This window comes from Crocuta crocuta, unplaced genomic scaffold (assembly GCF_008692635.1).
Source record: "Crocuta crocuta isolate KB4526 unplaced genomic scaffold, BGI_CrCroc_1.0 scaffold207, whole genome shotgun sequence".
Classification (NCBI taxonomy): domain Eukaryota; kingdom Metazoa; phylum Chordata; class Mammalia; order Carnivora; family Hyaenidae; genus Crocuta; species Crocuta crocuta.
In genome coordinates this window covers 2,104,178-2,121,455 of record NW_027531996.1, presented here as the reverse complement: position 1 = coordinate 2,121,455, position 17,278 = coordinate 2,104,178, and the positions used below count along the sequence as shown (strand labels likewise).

Sequence of the window (17,278 nt, the reverse complement as noted above, 5' to 3'; positions counted from 1 at the left end):
TTTGAATATACAGACTAGTATTTTCCAAAAAACTCCATTGTTAGGTTCTTTTCAGACTCCCTTACTGTCCACCTACATTCTGTTAATCACCCCTTTCAGATTTTACTTTGGAGCATTGTTTGAGGGAAATGTAATTCAGCAATGTAATATTTATCATATATTACAATATACAGTATATATTTTATATATAACTTCTATATTGAGATGACTTCCATAGAATATAGTTAAGGCCACCATTTATTGAACAAACAAAACATAGACATTATGCTGCTTTGCATATTTTATTTTGTTTGGAGAAATAGTACAGTGAAGTACTTAAGAGCAGGACTGTATATGGACTGATTCACAAGCTATGGACACTGTGCAATTTATTTAGCCTCTCTGTACTTTGATCTCCTCATCCATGAAATGGTGTCATGAAGATTGAAATGAATGCATACAGTCATCCTCCCTTATCCATGGTTTCTCTTTCCTTGGGGTCAACCACGATTTGGAAGCAGAGGATCCTCTTTCTGATGAATCATCAGAAGGTCAATAGTAGCCTCACATTACATCACAGAGCCTACATCATTCACTTCATTTCATCTCACGGTGAAGGCATTTTATCATCTTGCATCATCACATGTAGGGTGAGTACAGTACAATAATATATTTTAAGAGAGAGACCATATTTGCATAACTTATTACAGTGTATTATTAAAACTGTTCTACTTTTATTGTTGTTAATCTCTTACTGTGACTGTAATTTATAAACTAAACTTTAGCATATGTATGTATGTATAGGAAAGAACATAGGATATATAGGGTTAGGTACTCTCTGTGGTTTCAGGCATCTACTAGAACATATACCCTGCAGATAAGAGGAGACAACTTTATACAAGGTGCTTAGAAAAATGCTAAGCACAAAGTAAGCACTGTGTGACAGCGAAGTGTCTGTTGTTCTGTTTGTAGAGTGATAGTGGTAGTTATTTGATTTTTATAGTATATGGTACTGGTTTAAACAGGTTCAGGGATGTTACGTTTGTAAAATATCATGTAATAGCCTGGTATACAGTTGGTACTCACACACACACACACACACACACACACACACACACAGAGAAATAGAGTTATATTGTAAAGATAGAGCTGATATCAAAGCTTGTGTCTTTAATAATTATTCCTCAAAATGTCTCTTCTGCTTACTTCCTGCCAATGAATATCACTTTCTCCCAAAGCTGTTGCATGATGACTCTCTCTGGCTTCCTTTAGTCTAGTTTGCAAAACATTCTGTCAGAAATTCCTCAAAACGTGAGGAAGAGCTAGCTTCTTCCTTAAGTTTTCAGTGCAATATGGGATTTTCCAATATTTTAATGTTCTTTTCTAAAAATCATTTCAGTTGGTGTTGTAGGGTGTTAAAAAGAAAAAGAAGAGTGAGGTTATCTGCTTGTTACCAGTTTATTCAATAGTCTATTGTAGTAATTTTTCTCTATTCAAGATTTTTATCAGCTACCAGAACTTGAACTGGGTTAATATTTAGAGCAATTAATATTTTTAGGTGATGCTGCTATTTTACTAATTGTGGTAGAATCTTTCGGAATGTAACTCATTGGACCTAGCCATTCAGTTTGTTTATATCCTAGATCAAGGGTCAGCAAACTTATCTGGTAAAGAGCTAGGTAAGAAATATTTTAGACTTTGTGGATCATATGGTCTCAGTCACAAAATACTCAAGTCTGTCAATGTGATGTGAATATAGTCATAGACTATATGAATGTAAATGAACATGGCTGAGCTCTAATAAAACATTATTTATTGACACAGAAATTTGAATTTCATATAACTTCTTCATTTTACACGTCATGAAACAGTATTCGATTCAGAATTTTTTGAACTATTTAAAAATATAAAACCCCCTTGTTAGCTTGCAGGTCACATAAAAATAGGCAGCTCTTTAGAGCTGGTCTATAGACCATGGAGTTATACTCGTACTCCCGCCCTAGATGACTACAATCCCTATCATCCAGATGAGCTCACTTTATCCATCATACCAGTTAGAATTCTCATTCTTAAGTTTAAAATACTAATAATTTCCTTTTTTATGATACTTCAAAGTATCGTAAGGAATTGATTCATCCAAAGTCCTTGGCACAACACTCCAGGCCACAAAATCTGCTCTTAGCCTACTTCTTTTAGACATATCTTTCAATAGTTTCCTCTTAGCATCCCTTGGACAAGCCAATCCAAGTTATTTGCCAATTCCACAAATACGTGAATATATTCTACTCTCTCCTGGGCCTTGAATACCTGTATCACACTTTGCTACTTGGCATATTTTTACTTATTCTTTAAAAGTCTATTTAAAATGGCATCTCAAAAATAATAAACAAACAAACACATAAAATGCATCTCATCCATGAAGTTGTTTCTAAATATTCAGGCATGGGGTGCCAGGGTGGCTCAGTGAGTTAAGCATCTGACTTGGCTCAAGTTGTGATCTGGAGATTCATGAATTTGAGCCCTGCATTGGGTTCTGTGCTGACAGCTCACAGCCTGGAGCCTGCTTTGGAGTCTGTGTCCCCCTCTCTCTCTGCTCCTCCGTTGCTTATGCTCTGTCTCTCCCTCTCTCTCTCTCTAAAAAATAAATCAACATTAAAAAAATAAAAAAATATTCAGGCAGAATTAATCACTTTTGGATTCATGCTTTCATAGTACTTTGAACATGTTTTAAAACATTTATCTCATTCGGTTATAATGCATTGTATTCATGATAACCTACAACAATTTTAGTATGAGCTCTTAATGTAAGAGGTTAATTTATTTTTATTTTCTCTAAACTTGATTTATATTTGGGACTTGATGAATGACTTTGAATGCTACCACAAAAGAATTAGATCTGAATGTCCACATCTATTATACTTCACACAAAATTCATTTTATAGTGAAGAAACAAAAAGATACACAGAACATTTTGGAAGGAGAGTACCATATGGGTTTGTCATTTTGCAAAGCAAAGAATCACCTGGTAAATTAAACTCACTCTAAAATTTGTTTGTTTTGAAATTTTTCTTAATGGGTTTGAATCTTTAAGGCTATACCTTCATTTGCTAAAATAATCAAGGTTTTTAAAGAAATAATAGCTCTTCATGCTGATAGCTTCTACTACCATTTTTGGGGAGGCCTGGTGAGATCAAACTTCTAAATCTGAAATTTGGGGAGTTTTTTTTTTAGTAATAGTTACTTGGGTCCAGAAATATCCTCAGAGCTCATCCCAAATGTTCTAGGGCCGCTAATGATGAAAAAGCTTCAGGTGGCTATTGATCCAAACGCGAGCCTCCTTTCTACTCTCTTCAGCTTTCAATTCATACATCCCCTCTTCTCCACAGAAAGGCTTGATACGTTTATTTATAGATATAGGCATCATTCAAGGGAAGAAAGCCACAACACACACATTTGGTAAAAAGCTTCCTGGAGATTCTACAGGTTTGAGCACCTTGTGATTATTCACCCAGGTGGGCAACCGCGGGTCCACAGAGACCGGGATCAGCACACGAATCCCTGTGCATCCCTTTGTCCTGAGCAATGCACACAAAACTCTATGCAATCATTATTCATACCAAGATAGAAGAAAAAAAGTTCCTATAGGCTCCTAAAGTTTTCAGTTCATAAGGATTTTAGAAATTAATATTTAATCATTAAGGACAGCTACTCAGAACTGTTCATGTTCTTTTCTTAGCAATGTCATGATAATTTATGATGTGAACAGAATTTTTTCCTGTATTATCTCTCCTACCTGAATCCCAGGCTCTGTTGCTATTTCTACTCCTCTGCAGTGATGATAATTGAATGAAGAGAGAGAGCAAAACGGCCTCATCTGTTTAAATTTCTGAGTAGGGACATAGATTAACTAGAACCAGGACTGCCACCTGAACTCAGCAAAGCAGTTTTTAAAAATGTGTCTTTAGGGGCGCCTGGGTGGCTTAGTCGGTTAAGTGTCCGACTTTCGCTTAGGTCATGATCTCGCGGTTCGTGGGTTCGGGCGCTGTGTCGGGCTCTGTGCTGACTGCCAGCTCGGAGCCTGGAGCCTGTTTCAGTCTGTGACTCCCTCTCTCTCTGACCCTCCCCTGCTCATGCTGTCTCTCTCTCTCTCCTAGAAATAAAAATTTAAAAAAAAATGTGTCTTTATATATCTTTAAATGAAATATAATAGTTTCCAAAGGCAATTACAGGGTTTTTAAAAAGAGTAATATATGCTAATAAATTAATCAAATAATTGGCCTTTTCTTATTATGTGACTTTTCAGATTTATAATATTTGTGCTCTCCCTACAATTCTGAAAAATATCTCTCAATTAAACTTTTGCAGAACTCTGAGTAACACAAATAAGTCCATTTAAAAAATCTCCAATACATTTGCAGTGAGACTTTTCTTCAACGGGGACAAATTTTTTTTACATGTTGTGATGTACAATGATTTATTCACTGGGATTTTGTTGTTGTTCAAATTTAAAAGCCCCTTAAGGATACTCAAGTTTGTCATGGATTCTTAATTAATTTTTCTCTCTTTAGGCTCAGAACAGGCATTTGCTCCTTTTGACTGCCTGCATCCTGTTCCTTTTTTTTTTTTTTTTAATGCATACTTATTTTTGAGAGAGAGAGAGAGAGAGAAAAAGAGGGTGATCGGGGGAGGTGCAGAGAGAGAGCAGGACAGAGGATCCAAAGCAGGTTCCACGTTGACAGCAAGGAGCCAGATGCAGGGCTTGAACCCATTAACTAGGAGATCATGACCTGAACCAAAGTCAACTGAGCCACACACGCACCCCTACTTCCTCTTCTTTTGATAGCAACATTCTAAATTCCTTTGGAAGACTTCTCACTTCCATTTGGTGTAGTTTGATACTGCACAGCAAATCAATGTCCACTGACCTATCTTAGGGGTGCTACTCTGATTCTCTCTCCCTGGACTTTGACAGACGGGAAAATGAAATTTGTTCATTTGAGTAATAGGACCCTGATAAAATGGTGTGGTTTTTCTCGTCTTGATTCTTCACTACCATGACTCTACTCTATTCAAACTTGTCCTGAATTCTTATCTCTTCTTTTTTAAAAGATATTTTCTTTTTTTAACTTTTTTAAAATGTTTATTTCTGAGATAGAGACAGAATGTGAGGAGGGGGAGTGGTAGAGAGAGAAGGAGACAGAATCTGAAAAGGGCTCCAGGCTCCAAGCCAGTCAGCACAGAGCCCAATGCTGGGTTTGAACTCATGAGACACTCAGGCTTAGAAAATATCTTTCCTATCAGGTGTTAAGTACTCTGCCAATAAATTCTTTGTTTCTTAATGTAATCTGTTACTTACAATCTAAGAACTCTCTTAGATATGAATCCAGCCAAAGAAAATATTTATGGAGTCAATACCTTTCAATGGATCACATCCTGGTTAGGGATGAGCATTAGTAACTGTAAGAAGTCCACAATTGAATGTATTTCAATTACTGTCACATATGCCTTTTTTTTGGAGAAACAAACTCTCATACTTGTCCATTAATTGGTTTATTCCAGTTTGCTCAGCGATATTCATGAGGGAACTTCAAACTGTAGACAGAGCATTATAGAGCTGCTGACATTTTTGTTGAAGCAGTAGACGCTGGGAACTGGAATTAGTCTGGCTGTCCTTGGAATATTCTCTCACATGATTATGAAACTGTTCTTGCACTTTAATTCATACCATACTTTTTTCAGCACATTTGAATTTCTGCCTGAGCTTGCTGATTTGTTTATCTTTCGCCCTCTGGGCCTGAGTCTCTGCTTTGAATACAGTCCATGGGCCTGGAGTCCTGAATACCCTAAGTATATCATGTCTCCATTCCACTGTGCTCTAGCCTAGTGTGTTAGAGCATGACCACTGGCTGTACTTCTGTTCTAACTGGACCAACTTGAAACCTCCTGACTCTGGGCATGATTTTTCATTTAGCACTGCTGTTGTACCACATGTGCAATCTACCACATAAGCCTGTGGGAACATATGTTCTGCTATGTATTTTATTTGCATCCAATCTATTCCCTAGAGATGTGCATGTGTGTATGCTTTCTATAGCAAAATATTTTTACATATATGACAGTAAATTTTATATTTTTAGATTCTTTCAAATTTTCCCATTGCCTAGCAATGAGACTCAAAATAATTCCATATTTCTTTGGCTTTACTGTCATTAAATGTCCCAGTTTGCAAGGCCAGAAGCCTGGGCATCCTCCTTGGTGCCTCCTCCCTCTCCATCAATAACTAAGTCCTGCCAGTATTTCCTAAATTGACTTTTCCTCCTTGAGAGTGTCTAGTACCCCAGTTTAGACCCTTGTATCTCAGACAGAAAAAATGTGCTGGCCTCATACCTTGACTTTCTGCCTTCAGTTGTCCCCTTTCAAAGGAATCCTCCTCCTAAGCAGTGACCATTTATATTTGAGTCCCTGCTTAAAAAACTCTTAGATTTTGAGGTTCACCGAAGTATATGGGTTGAATCAGAATCTCTTAGGAAGCATTGAAAATGCAGATTCCTGGCTCTACCCCAGAGAACCTAATACAGAACAGCCAGTTGGAGACAGCTGCCCCATTACATGGTGTCCAACCTGCTTAACTTGGCTTTTTGAGACTTGACTACTATATTCCAGGTCAGCTTCATTCCCTCTCATCCTCCTACATTCATTCCACAGTCAGGTTAACTATAGATCTCTACGCTCAATAGAACACTGCATCTTGTGTTACCATATTTTCTTGATCTAGGACATCCCCATCTCTCTTCCACTTCCTTATTCATATCAGTAATTCTGATTTACACTTTAAGATTTATCTTAGGGGCAACTTTCCCAGGAGAGGTTAGGAGCATTTTCTCTATACCTACTGTTTTCTTCTAGAACTCTTTTGTTTGATATGTAACACATTATAGTGGAGGCAGCATGGGTCACAAGGCTACCCTGCTTCTTTAATGTGAATAGGAGCTCTACCCCTTATGAGTTGTGTGGTCTTGTGCAAGTTATTTAAACTCTCTGTGTTTTATTTATTTATTTTTGAGAGAGTGCACACACACACACACACACACACTTGTGGGGTAGGGGCAGAGAGAGAGGGTCTTAAGCAGGCTCCACACTCAGTGTGGAGATCACTAGGCGCTCAGTTCCTCAACAGTGAGATCTCTCAATGGTGAGATCGTGACATGAGCCAAAATCAAACGTTGGTGGCTTAATTGACTGAGCTGCCCAGGTGCCCTTAAAATCTCAGTGTTTCATAACAGTAGTACCTGTAGTTTAAGGTTATTGTAAAGATTAAGTAAATTCTTGAACACTTTTACAATAGTCACTGGTACTTATCAGGTAACCTGCTGGACTTGCACTCCAGCTGGTCCAGGGAGTGGAAGGATGGACAGTGTTGGCGAGAGAGTGAGAGAGCCCCGAGGTTCTTTCTGGTCACCAGGCAGGCATCTCTGCTCTGACTGAGACTTAGCTTTATTTATGTTAAGTGCATGGGAACAGCACAGAAGTGGCATTTGCCTTAGACAATGATTTTTGATGACAAATATCTTTGATACGTAAAAATTTCCCAGAACATAGATTTGTAGAAGACTCATGTATAACCTTTATCAATAATGATTGATGTAGGCGATTTAGATGCTTATCATATGGGGAAGGAAGGTATCTTTAGCATTCAAATACAAACTAGACAATGTTTTTAGCATAGCAAAGGCAAAAGTTAGTTCTATGGAGCAGGGGTCAATAGCCTGTTTGCTTAAGGGGAAATATAAGAAAAACAGGATTTTCAGGAAATACAATGTTTGCTCCCATAGTCACAAAAGAAGAAATTCCTACAATAAGTTCCTTCACAAGGTGCAATCAGCATATTAGGGCTAGAATAAGTCACTCACAATAAATCAACGAGGTGCCTCGGGGGTCGATGCTCAAGCAGAAACAATTGAGCGGGATGGATATCCGTCCTCATCTGAAGGCAGAAGACCTTGCAAACCTGCCTTAACCTCACAAGGAGTTTTCTCAACTAGTGAGTTCAGAATGGCTCCCAACAGTAACCAATAAATTAAAGTTATTATATTAAATGTTTTTGTTTATTCATCATTCTCATTAAACAAAGGCAGAGTTTATTTTTAAAATTAATCTTTGAATCTTTAAGGTAGCACAAAATCTGCCATATAGTAAGGAGGAACTTAATAAATATTTGATAAATTGTCATCAACTGCCTAAAATCAACATTCCTCTAATTCATCAGTGTATAAAAGACAATCTCATTTTCTTTTTTATTTTGTTTGATATTATATGTTATTATTTGAAATACTGAATATTGAAATAATAATTTTATAGAAAACCCAAACTATGGCAAACATTAAAATGCCATGAGCATGTGGCAAACAGCTTAATGCTATCCCTTAATGGTATTTGGTTTCAATAAACCCTTCTGTCCAGAGATCTCCAAGCATATTAACATAGAATATTAACTATTAAAACATTTGTGCTTAAAAGAATTAAAAAGCCAGAAAGGAACCTCTATGGAGGGCAGAATCTCCCAAGGTCCCCGCGGTACAAAGAAAACAGAGAAGTTTCTACTCAATGCATACTTTGGCTTTCAAAACAAAGCCACACCCAACATCTGAAAGGTTGGTATGGAGCTGATAAAGCGGGTTTAATGGGTGCTTTCGTCTAATACTGCATGAGTATCTAGCACTAATTTGGATTAAGCCCTAAAAATACAGATCATGAAACAAACTCGTTTTCTTTAGTTGTTCTAGGTAGTAGGAGAGTGGGAAGGTGTTAGCAATTTTCCAGTCCACTGGATCATTCCCGTAGTGTTCATATATTCAGGAATATGTGTGTATTGTGTGAGTGTGTATGTATGTATCTGTCTATCTCTCACATCGCAGCTATACTCCAATTTTTTTTTTAAATGTTTTATTTATTTCCAGGAGAGAGAGAGAGAGAGAGAGAGACAGCGAGAGCAGGGGAGGGTCAGAGAGAGAGGGAGTCACAGACTGAAACAGGCTCCAGGCTCTGAGCTGGCAGTCAGCACAGAGCCCGACGCGGGGCTCAAACCCACGAACCGCGAGATCATGACCTAAGCGAAAGTCGGACACTTAACTGACTAAGCCACCCAGGCGCCCCAGCTATACTCCAATTTTTTGTTCTCCTTCCCAACAAAACTATTTGCATTTTCTCTCCTTGCATTTTCTCTTGAACACACTGCAATTTCTTATGTTAAAGCTACCAATGACTTCCATGTCACTAAACTAACAGTTCTCAGTTGTCCTATTTAACTTCTCAGTAGTAGAGGACCCAATTAATCACCCTGTTTTTGGCAAAATAGTTTATTGGCCATCTTGGAAATCATGTTCTCTGGATTCTCCTTTTAACCGCTGGCTGGTTCTTTTTGGTCTTTTTCCATATCCACCAACATACATGACACTGATAGGTTAGTCCTAGGAACTTTTTTTTTTTTTAGCTTACTTTTTACTCCCTAAGTGTTATCATCTCTCCAACTAGCTTCAGAGGCATCATTATCCAGATTTCTCTCGTGAGCTCCAGACTCACATATATAAGCATACATTTGACATATCTATTCGTATGTCTAACAGACTTCTCACAAATTAACATTACTAAGTCTGTATCCCTGCTTCTTCCCCCTCATCAAATTCTTATTTTTATATTCTACTCCACTTCAAAAAAAAAAGATAACTTCATTTTTAAGTTGCACAAGCCAAACATCGTTGAGTCATGTTTATTCACTCTTTCTCTTATACCACATTCTAGCTATCAAAAAAATCATATTGGCATTGCCTTCAAAGTATATCCAGAACCTACCGGTCTTCACCACCACCATTATCTCCTTGGTCACCACCTTGGTCACCACCAGCAGCTCCTGCCTGGGTTATTCAATAACTCACTAACTGGTCTTCCTGTGTCCACCCTGGTTTATTGCCTGTTATCCACATGGCGGCCAGAGCAATCTTTTAAATTACATGTTTGATCCTGTTGTTGTTTTGCTCAAAACCCTGAAATGACTCCACATTTCACTCAGAGTCAAAACCAAAGATTCACAATGGTTTAAAGTGTCTTCGAAGAACCAGTTCCTTGTTCCCTTTCTGACATCTTCAACCCGTCTTCTCCTTGCGCATTCAGCAGTCAAATGACCTCCTTGCTGTTCCTCAAACCCACCAAGCATGCTCTCACCTCAGATGCCCCTGATGATATCCCTACCTGGAATTTTCCTCCTAATGGGTTAAGGTTAGAGATAGGATTACTTACCAAAGCAACCCACATGGCTTATTTCTCTATTTCCTTCAGGTGCTCATCTCACCTATCAGCAGGTTTTCTTTGATCACTCTCCATAAAATAGTAATCCTCCACCCCCCTAGCACATGCTGTTCCTCATATCCCAGTTAAATTCTTTCCATTAGGGCTTACCACCTGAAATATATTTATTATGTATTTGTTTTTTTATTATCTGTTTTCCTATTTCTATGAGAGTATTAATTTTGTCTGTTTCATTTGCTGCTGTATTGCCAGCACCTATGACCATGATCATGTGAGCCAGGTAGTCAATGTTCAATTTTTTAAAAAGTGAATCTGTTGGATTAATGAAAAGGATCATGCTAGTAACAAGGAGACTGTTTTGTACAAATCTTGTCCAGATTAAGTCAATGAAAACAAGGACTTCATCATGAACTAAAAGGGAGATTGTAACTAGGCTAAACTAAAGGCATTTACTTTTTTAAACTATTGCATGACCAATTTGTCTTTCATATTTAATGTGTGATTGTGATAACTAGTGTATTGATGCAGGGCATTCTTGACGTTCATAAAAGCTCACAATAGTCTTTTTAAAGCATAGAAGCTGAACTGCTATCTTCTATCTGTCATCTATCTATCAATCTATCTATCTAATCTATCATCTATCAACTATACCTATTATTTAAATTATGGTTATACATTCTACAGGAAATATATTCTTTATAAACATTCTACATGAAATTTTGAAATTTCAACTTTGTCCACTCTTTTGGATGTTACTAAGTGCCTGAATTAATCACACCTTTTTATTTTCTCTATTTCCAGTGCTTTGACATCTGGAACCTTTTGCTGACCTTGGAGAGACTGAGGGATTATCCTTCCCAGGACTATCCAATTCCTAGAGACATCAGACTCCCCTGCAAGCATGCTTCTCATATATAAACTAATTAATTCAGAGCACACCCCCCCACCACTTCCTTTATCAGACTCTTACACTCTAGACCACTATTGTTTTGCCCAAATCATCCCTGGGTCAGGTGTCAGACAACTAGAGACAGCCGCTACACCCCAGAGCCTGCAAAAGTTATTCAAATCAAACACTCTTCTCACCTATTCCTTCCTGCAGAAATCACAATAAAGGCTTTTGCCCGCATTTTCCTCCCTCTCCCTCTGCCTCTTGACTGACCATGGTGTTTCCCCATGTGTCTCTGCATAGCGTGGTGTTCCTTTCCTCTTGGGCACTGTGAATAACAACTACCTTTTCAGGGGCAATTATCTATGGATCTTTTGGCCTCACCCTATCTGAATAATAAAGCTTATAGTTTAAAACTGTGTCTTTTAACATGTTTTATGCTTGTGTGTCTTTGGATTTCGTAAAATGATGCAAGGCTTCAGTGCCAATGTTCTATTGTAGGTTTAATCCCAGAGCAGAAGGAGTGAGGAAAAAGATTTTTAACTCTTGATTTAGGAAACTTATTTTGGATGATGTTTACCAATAACCTTCACTTATGAAAATAATTGATATTTAGGAAGAATATTACTGAAATTTTCATCAACCCAATTGTAACAGAGATCATTTGCATAAACAAAAAGAATGAAAAATGAAAATATTAGATTGTAGGAATCCGAAATAGAATAATAACAATAGGGTTAAAACGAAGTGAGGACAAAAGTCTCCTGTAGGTACTTTATCAAAACCCAGTGTTAAGGTAATCACCAAACTCTATTTATCTTTATATAACTTATGACCTTAAAATTATTAAAAGAATTAGATATTACATATAAAATTGTCCTAGGTAATTTGGCATATTTATTAACCATCTGGAAGAAATATTGACGATTTAAACTTATGTTAGTTGAGACCTATATTCAACCTTATTTTCAGATGACAAGATCTTATCAGATCCAGGAAAAAGGATTCATATAAAGAAGAAATATATGTGCCAGGAAATGTTCACTGCTTCCAAAATTTAAGAACTGTTATATTTTGTTAAGGATATACAAATGAAATCTAGAAGCAAAAGCACTCCAGTAGTGTAAAGCTAACTGGAAGATTGTAATGCTTTTGAGGAAAAAAAATTTTTAATGTTTATTTATTTAAAGAGAGAGGGTGGGGGGGGCAGAGGGAGAGGAAGAGAGAGAATCTTAAGCAGGCTCTGCACTGTCAGCACAGAGTCTGATGCAGTGCTTGAACTCATGAACTGTGGGATCATAACCTGAGCCAAAATCAAGAGTCAGATGTGTAACTGATTGAGCAACCCATGCACCCTGAGGAATTTTTTATTTTCTCTAAGCAAGAGAAAACTACTTTTCTCACTTTCTCTATTCTACTTCTTCCTAGGTCACAGACGTAGAATTAAAAAGATATGGGAGTCATATTAGAAGTTTTTGAGGAGGAAGCTCTCTACTTTTTTCCCCTCCCAATTAGTCATTAGGCTGCTTGAATACCTGTGTGTCAAGGTTAACTTTATTAAATAGCTAACTGTTGCACAGTTTTCTTAGGCTAACCCAAAATCAACTTTCTTATAATTTCTACCAATTGTTTCCAATATAACCTAGATCAAGTCTGATCAGCATTCTGTTTTATATTTATAGACTTCAATGTCCCATTGCCTAAATTCAACCTAAGTTCCGTAACGTCTGTTCCTCTATTATATCAACACCACCAATCCAATGGGACCTTATTTCCTTTTAATCTGTTAATCACTTTCCTCATTACACAGTTCAGTACCCATTGCTCTCACAACCGCTTGTGAGTCCCTCCCTCACTTACCCTTCCACTCTGAAAACTCCTATCCCTAGGGTAATCCCATGGTTGGCCAGCGATGCTTCTACACTGGCACTCCTTTTTCTGCTGGGAAGATCATGCCAGTGCGTTTATTAGCAGCTTTACAAATGAATGAGATTGCAACTCAGTGACATCCTTTCCTTTCTGCTGTTATTATACCTGGTAGATGACTTACTGCCTCTCTACTTTCAGTGATTCTTCAATTCTTACTCCTTAAGTACTTAATATCATATTTTCTTCTGTTTCAGGCTTACTCTCATTTGAAATCTATTTTCCCCACCTCCTCAGGAAGACTGCTCCATTAAGTTATACCTCATCTTGTCCGTATCTTTAACTTTACTGGTTCCTTCTATATTTCTCATGTATTTCAGTGTTAAAAAGAAAAACCTCTGCCATATATCTCCTTTTAACTTTGCCTCTCCCACCCTATGTTTCCTTCACAAGTAATTTTTTTGGAAAGTGTAGTTTGCATTCACTGTGTCTATTTTCTAACCTCAAACCATTCATAAAAATAACTGAAATTTGAATTATTTTTTAAGTGTTTTATTTTTTATCTCTTTTATTTATTTTGAGAGAGAGAGAGACAGAGCGTGCAACTGAGTGGGGGAGGAGTAGAGAGAAAGGGAGACAGAGAATCCCAAGCAGTACTGTGCATAGGCACTAGGCACAGAGCCCAATGTGGGGCTCAGACTCACAAGCCATGACATCATGACCTGAGCTGAGTCAAGAGTTGGATGCTTAACTGACTGAGCCACGCAGGTGCCCCTGAAATTTGAATTGTTCCAATGCTACACTGATATTCTTCTCACAAAACGTACTGCCAAATCCAACTGACAATTTTTGATCCTTATCAGACAGCTTTCCAGCAGCATTTTCATTGTCTATGATTCTCCTTCCTGATCCTCTATCCTCTCTCTCTCTCTTTTTTTCAGTTTATTTATTTTTGAGAGTGTGAGCAGGGGAGGGGCAGAGAGAGAGAGGGAGACACAGAATCCGAAGCAGTCTCCAGGCTCTGAGCTGTCAGCACAGAGCCTGATGTGGGGCTTGAACTCACTAACTGTGAGATCATGACCCGAGCCAGAGTCAGACACTTAACTGATTGAGCCACCCAGGTGCCCCCACTGTCCTCTCCTTGGTACCATTATAACACATTCTTCTCATTCTTCCTCTTCAACCTCTGACTTACTATCTTCTTATCATTAAGTACTGGGTAATGGTGTTCTCTAGAGTGTGGCTGTTGGCTTTCCCCTTTCTTACTTTATTCTCTTCCCTTGCAAAGTGACACCCTTCAGGCTCTGACACCTGAGACAAATTACTGAATGTGTTTTTATCATCTGCATAATATTAAAAATCAGAACCTACCTCACAGAGTTATGGTGGAGATTAAATGAGAGAATGCATACAGAGGCCTTGGAAAGGGTTTGACCTAGAATAGTGACTCAATATGTATTACATATTGTATGATTATTCAGATATGGGAAGATTCAACATTGAAAATGTATTAGTTATCCCCAAATTAAGTTATATAATGAATGCAATCCCCATTAAAGTCCAAATAGGAGTTATTGAGTGGAAATTAACAAATTGCTTACAAAGTTAATCTGGAAAAGAAACTGTTTAAGAGAAGGCAAAATTTGAAAAAGGAAGATTCAATTAGGCTTATCATACTGGATACCCAACTTAAACTTCAGCTCAGTTCACTTGCAAAGAAATATAAAAAAAAGTAATGAAACAAAATAGATTCATATGTAGCTGGGATTTTACACGGGATTTCAAATTCGAAATTTTTGACCCCTGGCTATACATTTGGAAATAAATTTAGATCCATAAGTTACACAATTCATAAAAATATACTCCATATTGGATTAAAGTTTCAAAGCTTAAAATACTTTTAATAAACTTACCCTAAAAATTTAAAATAACTTGGAATAAAACACCAGATCCTATGTTAGTAAGTCTTCAAAGGAGAAGCTTTCTTCAATAAGGTAAAAAGCAAAGGCCATAAAATAAGTAAATGTGTACAAGGTAGTAAATTTTTAAATAAAAATTTAAAACTTTTATAAAGAAAAACTACCAAAAATGTAAAAGACAATGAACCTATTAGGAGCAAGTATTTTTCATCCTTACTGCTGACTAAGAATCAAGATCCAACATTTATAAAGAAATGCTACAACTATGTAAATAAAATGAAAAGCAGAGCTAATAGAAAAGTGAACAACGTATGAGCTGCCAATCACTGAAGATAAAATACAAATGTCAGAAAGATGCTCAATCTTTCTAAATATGAAAAATAGAAAAATATTCAAACTTAAAATGCCAATTTTATTATTAATTATAAAAATCTGTACAAAAGCAGAATCAATAGTATGATGAACCTCTATGTGCCCAATAGCCAGCTTCAAAAGTGATCAACAGATGGCTGATCTTGTCTCGTAAATGCACTCCCCTTTCCACTGAAATTTATATATATCTCTTACCCTTCAATATTACCAAATGTTGAGGAAAATATGGAGAAATAGGTTCCTTCACACAAAACTCAGAAGAGTTGAAATTTTGTGAAGTATCTGCTAAACTAAAAAATGAACAAACTGTGAAACCACAATTTATACTTTTTTGGAATTTACCCTAGAGAAACTCTTTTATTTTAAATTTCTTCTGCATTTGCACAAGCAAGTGTGTCAAAATGATTCTTATTAAACTATTATTTGCATACAGGAAATTGGAAACAACATTGATGCTCAGAAAAGGATAAATAAGCTGTAGTACAACATATGTTTTAAAAAAATGAAAAAAAAAACAAACCCAAAAACCAAAAAAACTATGGTGTGGTACATCCATAGTATAAAGTGCCATGTGGCATTAAAAAGTGTAGCTAAGTTAGATTTTATAATGTATCAAAATATCCAAGACATATTGCTGAATGAGAAAAGCAAGCAGCATGATGATACACATAGTATGATATCAGTATTTAAAAAGAAAAAAAATGAGAAGAAAAAGAATTTTTACATCTGTCTGTCGTCTATCATTTGTATATCTATCAAACTATACTCTAGAATGGTCTAAAGCAATCTTCCGGAACAATAACAATGGAAGAAAACTATTGAAAAGACCTGCGGGGGAGATGAATCCAGTCCAGCACGAAAAAATCTGCACCAGGTTTGAAATCTCACCCCATCCTGCAGTGTAAGATGCTTAGAAGCACAACTGCTTTTTGAATCTAAGTCTCTGTGTTTCCTGGGAAGTAGCTATAAGAGGGGCAGAGGCAGGGATGGCATCCAGAGGCTCTGGGGCACCCGCTCCTTTCTGAGTCAAACAGGGGTCACGAGTGGACTCGGAGAGACCACCAGCAACACATCAGAGCTTGTCCTCTGACTAAGACCATGGCACTTAAGAAAATTAACTACCTTCTCATCTTCTACCTCAGTTTCTCACTGCTCACCTACATAAAAAGTAAGCCTTTTCCATTTATTGAACTTTCGGCACTTTTCCTGACTTTCAAATATCTCTAGCAAATAGTTGATAATGTTGCATGTGCTACAAAATATAACACTTAAAAGAAGTATAAAGAATTTGACATAAGCAAGTGTCCTGTGTTAAACAGGTCATTAGTACCAGTCAGTGTGAATAATATTCTGATTCTATGATTTCTAATAACTAGATACAGAAAATGTTCTTTTATAACCCTTTGAGTGGTGGTGAGCAGGGGGCTGAAATGGCCACGTAGCAAAAAAGGTATTTTGTTGTGGTTACACTTTTACAAAATAGATTTGGCACTTTATAATTGATATACTTTAAAAGGAAGTTCATCATAAGCTATAAGGCATTTTATTCCCAATACTGTGTATTATCTTCACTTTTAAAGAACTTTGTATTGCCACATTTGCTCTCATAATCAAGGGGATTGTCTCAATTTTTCCCAAAGGATAATGGTTCAAAGCATCTCTTGCCAGAGAGAAATGGGCTTCCTTTCTATTGTGTGTATTTCTGCTTTATAAATGAAGATCCTATATTCTGCAGATGTTCCCCAAATAAAAATAGAAGTAATGTTTCTGGAGTAATTTTGTCAGATGTATCACAGTACAGCAAATCAAAGGAGACCGAATGGCCTCAGCTGTGTGTTTATGAAGGACAGTAGCTATTGAATACGTTTCAAATGAAGACAGGCAGAGTGTGTGCTTGTCAAAGGGGCTGTGTGATTTGTGTCTCTTGAGTCTGAATATCAATAAGGCAAAG

At 37.0% G+C, this 17,278-nt stretch overlaps 1 protein-coding gene across 1 annotated transcript in view; it reads left to right on the top strand.

Moving 5' to 3' along the window:
- Positions 1 to 16,425: 16,425 nt before the first annotated feature.
- The window catches only part of CRB1 (crumbs cell polarity complex component 1), a 197,450-nt gene continuing 196,597 nt past the window's right edge, over positions 16,426 to 17,278 (top strand). The window contains exon 1 of the mRNA XM_077775117.1: positions 16,426 to 16,495. Coding sequence (XP_077631243.1) covers positions 16,426 to 16,495 — 70 coding nt within the window. The remainder of the gene's footprint in view (positions 16,496 to 17,278) is intronic.